The 8,089-nt window shown below is 38.7% G+C and overlaps 1 protein-coding gene across 1 annotated transcript; it reads right to left on the bottom strand.

Moving 5' to 3' along the window:
* Positions 1-353: 353 nt before the first annotated feature.
* On the bottom strand, positions 354-7,885 carry LOC111906319 (disease resistance protein Roq1). Its single transcript, XM_023902084.3, has 6 exons — positions 7,286-7,885; positions 4,870-4,874; positions 2,133-2,550; positions 1,817-2,038; positions 736-1,281; positions 354-512 (listed from the first exon to the last, which is right to left on the bottom strand). Exons 1-6 carry the CDS (start codon positions 7,820-7,822, stop codon positions 354-356), a joined length of 1,887 nt encoding a protein of 628 aa, XP_023757852.3. The 5' UTR covers positions 7,823-7,885.
* Positions 7,886-8,089: the final 204 nt, after the last annotated feature.

Raw genomic sequence — 8,089 nt, 5'->3', positions numbered from 1 at the left:
CTACCCGTGCACACACACACACACACACACCAACCCACAAAAACACACACACATACATACCCACCCCCACACACACTCACCCACAAACACACACACATACATACACCCACAAACACACACACACATACATACCCACCAATGCACCCACTCACACACAAATACACTCACACTCACACACATACCCACCCACACCCCCACAAACACACACCCACACCTACCCCCACCCTCACAGACACACACACACGCATACACATACAAACCCACACCTACCCCCACAAACACATACATACACACACAAACACACACTCGCACCCCACCCACCCAACACCACCACCACAATCACCGACCAACCATTAAATCACCACCACCACCACCACTAACCCATCACTAGCACCACCACCACTGTTGCCGCCGCCATCACCACGACTGGCATAATTGTCGCCGCCACCACCATTGCCTGTCATCACCACCACCGCTGCCAACCCGCTACCGTCACCGCCCCCACCCACACCCTACCACCGTTACCGTTTTCTAAAAATGAAAACCGATAGAAAAATACACATCTAAACACATTTTCTAATTTTCTAAAACTGAAAATGAAAAATGAATAAGTTTAACTAAACGCGTTTTCTAAAATTTTCGATGAAAAATGAAAACGGAAAACGAAAATCGAAAAGGGAAAACAAAAAACGGAAAATGAAAATTGTTTTTCCGTAACTAAACGCAACCTAAAACATCAGAGCCAATGTCTTCATCTCCCAAATGGCACATGCTCAGATCCAACTTCCTTAACAAGCAGAGTTCTTGCAAGTTGCGAGAAAACCCTAACCTTATGTTGCTACATAAACCGGGCTCCTGTACACAACATTCTACACCAGGAAGATTGTTGCAACCACACCTCCAACAAATAACAAAATAGTTTGAATATGATTCTATGTTGGATGCAACTTCATTCCCACTATTATCCAAATCAAGATGTGTTGAATTCTCCATCTTCTGTTGTTGGATCTCTGGAAAACCTAAAAATTTGCGGTGCTTTGCGAATGAGAGGGTCTCGAGTTTCTCTATTCCCCAAATGGGTGGAAACATCTCAAGACTGGGATAGCCTTCTATAGATAAGCAAACAAGCTTTTTCAAGTATCGAATCGATGGATCAATCTCTTGTAAACTCTTACATTCATAAAGAATGAATCTTTCAAGATTTGGAAGTCTATTAAAATCTGGTGCCATAATTAAGTTATACATTTGGAAAAGTTTAAGTATCTTCAAACTTGGCAGAAACTGTTGAGTACAAGTGCAAACAAGTCAAAAATGTATCAAGGTGACAAGATTTTGAGGAAAATGGCAAGCACACAGAAAGACAAACACAATTATACACTATTTATATATGAGATAATAAATAGAAAAAAAAACAAGTTCCTTCCATTCGCAAATGGAAATCATCTAAAGTTTTCGATTGTTATTAAAATATCTATAAAGCACTTAAGAAAAACAAGATAATAAAAGATCTATAAACCCAAATCAGTTATATCAATATTTTATAATGGTTTTCAAACAACAAAACAATGTTGAGACAAAAGGAAATTTAGATGAAGGATGGGTTTTACATAAATACCATGGATTACAATGACTTACTAAACAAGTTATATTTTGAAACTTTTTTAATTATTAAGACAAAGGACATTCACAGATTAAAGATTCATGCTTTTCAATACTATAGATACTTCATATTTACTCTGGATTAGTCATGTATATAATTCATCATCTACTTTGTTTTCATCTGTTATTAGATAAAGTGACAATATATACAAATTACCTTACAACCCTCCCAAAGTTTTTTTTGCAAGCCTTCGCACAATATAAGACAACAAAGCGCCCTTAATGGAAGGTCATTAAACAATAATTTTGCAGGTTCGTATCTCCAATCCATATACCGAAGATTCTTCATGTTTGCAGCAACCGAATGAAGATTTTGTTCTTGTTCTTCTGCTCGTTGAATCCAGAAATCCATTTTTATTGCTTCGATCTTGTCACTTACCTATGATTGAGGAACAAAATAGTGTTAGGATTGATTAAAAAGTGTCTGTTTATACATACATAATATATCATGCAAAGCTTAGCTTAACCATTACCATCATTGCATCCATAGCACATATTCTAAGAACATCTTCATTCTTCCAAATCCTACTATGTTTTTCAGGATTGTTAGGGTGTTCACCTCTAACAATGTAGTGTCCCATTTCTTGCACCAGATCATGCATATCAAATCTTCCATCTTCTGAAATAGTTATGAGAGCCTTTTGTCTCAACACCTCTATTCCTATAACAGGATGAAAACCACAAGCATCAAGAATCTCCATTGCAGTTTCTTTCTTCTCCCACCTAAAAAAACATGTTATATCAAGAAACAAGTCTTGCTCAAACAGTTCAAGTCCATCAAAGCTGACTTTTAGCTTTCCCAGAATATCAGTCTCTAGGATCTCTTTCAGTCTAGCTATTATGCTTCTCCACTGATTCATATCTTTGTCACATAGAAAACAACTGAGAACTCTTAGTGCTAATATTAAAATCCAACACCTAAGACCACGTGCATGACTTGTTGTGCATGTGTCTAGCTATCTTTAAATATATGTTTAGTTTGCTTTATTTATTTTCCCACAAAAGTTATTTTTGACTTTGTCATTTTAGGTAGTGGGTTGTCCCTTAACTTTAGGCTCTTATGTTAGTGGAGCAGTTTTTCAGTTTCTGTCATTTCCTTTCCCGTGTAAGCCTTCTTAGGCATCAAGCTTTGTCAGTTTTTCATATAATCAAGTAACACAACTTTTGTGTAAAGTTGTTGTGTTGTCTAATTTTTCTGCAAATACTTCACTTAAAGTTAACAACCTTGGTATCAGAGCCAGACCCATGGCTGATCTTCAAGTAGTAGGTGGTGTCAAGAAACTCAACAACCAAAATTACAACACATGGTCCACTTGCATCACTTCGTACATGCAGGGGCAGGATTTGTGGGAGGTTGTAGATGGTACTGAGAAAGCGCAACCAGAAGCTGAAGATAACAATGGGGTTCTGTGAAAATGGAAGATCAAGGCGGGAAAGGCAATGTTTATTATGAAAACAACAGTTGAAGAAGACATTCTTGAACACATCCGGGATGCTGTGACTCCAGCCGAAGCCTGGAAAACTCTTTGATCACTGTTCTCGAAAAAGAATGACACAAAGTTGCAACTTCTAGAAAATGAGTTGCTCTCTGTGTCTCAACGTGAGATGTCTATTCCTCAGTATTTCCATAAAGTGAAGTCAACTTGCAAGGAGATTTCAGAACTTGATCCACAGTCTTATATTTCTGAGACTCGTATGAAGCGAATTATTATCCATCGCCTAAAGCCCGAGTTTAGAAGCTTTGTGGCTGCAATACAAGGTTGGTCTGTCCAACCTTCTTTGGTAGAGTTTGAAAACCTCTTGGCGGGATAGGAGGCTCTCGCAAAACAGATGGTAAACATCTATGTTAAGGCTGAAGATGAAGCCCTTTATGTGGAGAGAAGTAAAGGGAAGTACAAGGCAAACTCAAACCAGGGACAGAAAAAGAATTATGATAAGCACAAACAGAACGAGAAGAGAAATCATGACAATGAGAAGGGGGAACAATCAGTGGAGAAGCAGAAAAGTTCTCGGTCTAACAAAAAATTTCCTTTTAAATGTTATAATTGTGGTAAAAAAAGGACACATGGCAAGAAATTGTCCACAACAACGTATGGAAGAAGGCAATGCAACAACTGCTCAAGAAGAAGAAGCATGGGATGCTGAAGCACATTTTGCACAAGATGAACATGCCATGGCCCTTGCAGCTACAACTAAAAAATCGAAGAACAAGTTAGATGAATGGGTAGTTGACTCCGGCTGCTCAAATCATATGACGGGAGATAAAAAGATCATTCAAAATCCGGTTGAATATGGTGGAAGTAGAGTTGTTGGTATTGCTGATAACTCAAAACTTAAAATTGCCCATGTTGGTGATGTCCAATTTCACCCGGAAGAAAACAAGAAGGAGATGATGTTACAAAGTGTATATCATGTTCCTGGAATGAAAAAGAACTTGCTCTCTGTTTCTCAATTAACCTCAGCCGGTCATTATGTGCTTTTTGGTCCCAATGATGTCAAAGTGTATAAGGAGTTTGAAACTCCATCTTACCCAATTGCCAAAGGAAGAAGATCGGAGTCTATCTATGTGATGTCTGCTGAAACTGCATATGTAGATAAAACAAAGAAAAATCAAAATGTGGATCTTTGGCATGTGCGCTTGGGTCATGTAGCCTATGACAAACTCGACACTATGATGAAAAAGAAGCTTGTTAGCGGTCTTCCAGAACTAGAAGTGAGTAAAGGCCTAGTGTGTGCAGGTTGTCAATATGGAAAAGCTCACCAATTGCCCTTCGAAAAGTCCACATATCAAGCAAAGGCACCTTTGGAGTTAATACACTCAGATGTGTTCAGACCTGTGAAACAACCATCAGTGAGAGGAATGAAGTATATGGTGACCTTTATTGATGACTACTCAAGGTTTGTATGGGTATACTTCATGAAAGAAAAATCAGAGACCTTCAGTAAGTTTAAAGAGTTTAAAGCTGAAGCAGAAAGAGATGGAAAACATCATGTATTACGACTCAGATCAGACAATGGTGGAGAGTACTTGGCAAAAGAATTTGCTGATTACTTAAGGGAACACAAAATTGGAAGACAATTAACTTGTCCAAACACGCCACAACAGAACGGAGTTTCAGAGCGTAAAAACAGGCACCTAGCTGAAATATGTGGTAGCATGATCCATGACAAAAATGTCCCAGGTCGTTTCTGGGCAGAAGGTATGAACACTGCAGCTTATGTTATAAATCGAATCCCACAACAGAATTTGGGTTTTGTGTCACCCTTTGAGAAGCTCTTTGGTATTAAACCAAATGTTAGCCATCTTCGAGTATTTGGTTGTGTATGTTATGTGTTTATACCCAGTCACTTACGTCATAAGATGGAGAAGAAAGCTATCTGTTCCATATTTGTTGGGTATGATTCGGAGAGAAAAGGATGGAGGTGCTATGATCCTAACAGTGGCAGGTGTTACGTCTCAAGAAACATAGTTTTTGACGAGACATCCTCATGGCGGTCAAAAAATCATGAAATACTTCCTGATTCCGACGTACTCAAGGAAGGTTTGGAGTCCTCTACCATCAATCTAAACATTGATGATGTAGGTACTATTATAGAAGAAGATATTGTTCCAAGACAAGAACAACATCCATGGCAGACAGGGGTCTTCAATTCCTCTAACTCTGATGGTGAGAGAGATGAGTCTTCAAGTCTTAGACGATCATCAAGATTAAGAAAACCTAATCCAAGATATGCACATGTTGCTGCTATTGAAAACCATATATGTGAGCCTGAATCTTTTAAACAGGCTTGTATAAAAAGAGAATGGATGGTTGCTATGGAGGAAGAGATGGAAGCCCTAGTTCGAAACCAAACGTGGGAGCTGGTACCTAAGCCAAAAGAAGTAAAGCCCATATCATGTAAATGGGTATACAAGATAAAACGGAAGACAGATGGCTCTGTAGAGAGGTATAAAGCCCAGCTAGTGGCTCGTGGATTCTCTCAGCAATATGGGCTTGATTATGAGGATACTTTCAGCCTAGTGGCAAAGCTTACAACTATACATATCATCCTAGCCCTAGCTGCTAGCAAAGGGTGGAAACTTAGACAGATGGATGTGTGCAACGCGTTCCTATACGGTGATCTGGATCATGTCATTCACATGGAGCAACCAACAGGGTTTGAGAGCAAAGATCATCCAAACTATGTATGTAAACTCAAGAAAGCATTGTATGGATTAAAACAATCCCCAAGAGCGTGGTTTGGTAAAATTGCTGAGTTCTTAGAGCACAATGGTTTTATGATGACATCGGCTGATGCAAGTTTGTTTGTAAGAGCTGAAGAAGGTAAGGTTGCAATCGTATTGGTTTATGTAGATGATCTGATAATCACGGGTGATTTGTATGAAGTGGTTGATAAGTGAGAAAGAATCTATGTACTCGGTTTCACATGAAAGACCTTGGCGATTTGAAACATTTTCTGGGCCTAGAGCTGAAGTATGAAGAGAATGGAGACATCGTTCTACACCAACATAAGTATTCTGTGGGTCTCTTGAGTAGATTTGGAATGATTGATAGTAAGCCAACAATGACACCAATTGACACAAACTCAAAACTTTGTGTTGATACCAGCAGAGAGTTAGAAGACACGACTATGTATAGGAAGATTGTGGGAAGCCTCATTTATCTCACTTTGACACGGCCTGACATAGCTTTTGTTGTAGGGATTTTGAGTCGGTTCATGCAAAACCCTAGGAGATCTCATCTTGCTGCCATACGTCGAGTTCTAAGGTATGTGAAAGCAACACTTGATCAAGGAATTGTGTTTAAGAGGGAGTCAATGTGCAAGCTGGTTGGTTTCTGCGATGTTAACTATGCAGGTGACTTAAACACACGACGCTCTACAATAGGATATGTGTTCATGTTGGGGTCCAGTGCAATCTCATGGTGCAGTAAACGGCAGCCCACAGTGTCTCTATCCACAACCGAAGCAGAGTATAGAGCTGCTGCAATGGCAGCCCAAGAGAGTGTTTGGTTGGTTCAACTTCTAAAAGATCTACATCAATGGGAAGGTCACAAGATTAAGCTTTATTGTGACAATCTTTCATCAATACAGCTGGCTAAGAATCCAACGTTTCATGCAAGAACCAAACACATGGAGGTTCATTATCACTTCATCCGTGAGAAAGTTTTAAATGGAGACATAGACCTTCAATACATAAAAACTTCAGACCAAGTTGCAGATTCATTCACTAAGGGCCTCTCAAGCAAGAAATTGACCAACTTCTGTGAGACAATGGGAATGGTGAATGTTGGTGTTGAGAGAGAGTATTAAAATCCAACACCTAAGACCACGTGCATGACTTGTTGTGCATGTGTCTAGCTATCTTTAAATATATGTTTAGTTTGCTTTATTTATTTTCCCAGAAAAGTTATTTTTGACTTTGTCATTTTAGGTAGTGGGTTGTCCCTTAACTTTAGGCTCTTATGTTAGTGGAGCAGTTTTTCAGTTTCTGTCATTTCCTTTCCCGTGTAAGCCTTCTTAGGCATCAAGCTTTGTCAGTTTTTCATATAATCAAGTAACACAACTTTTGTGTAAAGTTGCTGTGTTGTCTAATTTTTCTGCAAATACTTCACTTAAAGTTAACAGCTAATGGGAGCCCTCCAGCATAAGAAACCACGAAATTTGAAAGCACCTCATAATCTTCAATACGTCTGTCACCCCAGGGTGCATGCTTGCAAAAGAGCTCCATGGACTCATCCTTATTTAACAAACTAACTTTGTGTATCAAGTCGACTTTGTGAACATTTAATAGATGTTCATCTCTTGTTGTGATTATTACTAAACTTCCTTCACCGAACCAATCATGTGATCCGGCTAATGCTTCTAGTTGTTCAAGGTGATCAACATCATCAAGAACAATCAACACCTTTCTATGGCATAACCTATCCTTTATCATGTGCTTTCCTTCCTCAACTCCCCCTACCTGCTCTTGATTTGGTTTCAAAACATCGGAGAGAATTTTTCCTTGCAATTGTTCCAAACCATTCTTACTAGATTTCTCTCGAATATTTTCCACAAAGCAGCAACCAACAAAATCTCTAGAAAATTCACTATAAACATAAGATGCAAGAGTAGTCTTACCACCACCCCGCCCCATATTCCAATCATGAGAACACCACATGATCTAATCTGTAGCTTTGATTTAAAATCTTGCATGCGAGCCACTATTCCAACTAGGTTGTTATTCACTTTTGGAGTTATTGGATGCAGCATCAGCGAAATATTCTCGACGATTCTTTTGATAAACTTTGATTCATTTCTACACATTGAATATACAAAGATAATTAACAAATGCTCAAATATTTTCAAATAGAAAAAAGTAAAGCAAAATGATATTGTCACTATAGTGTAAGTTAAGGTGAGACATTAAGTACAGAATTAGAATTAG

Source organism: Lactuca sativa, chromosome 8 (assembly GCF_002870075.4).
Source record: "Lactuca sativa cultivar Salinas chromosome 8, Lsat_Salinas_v11, whole genome shotgun sequence".
Taxonomy (NCBI): domain Eukaryota; kingdom Viridiplantae; phylum Streptophyta; class Magnoliopsida; order Asterales; family Asteraceae; genus Lactuca; species Lactuca sativa.
This window is presented reverse-complemented; position numbering and strand designations above follow the sequence as displayed.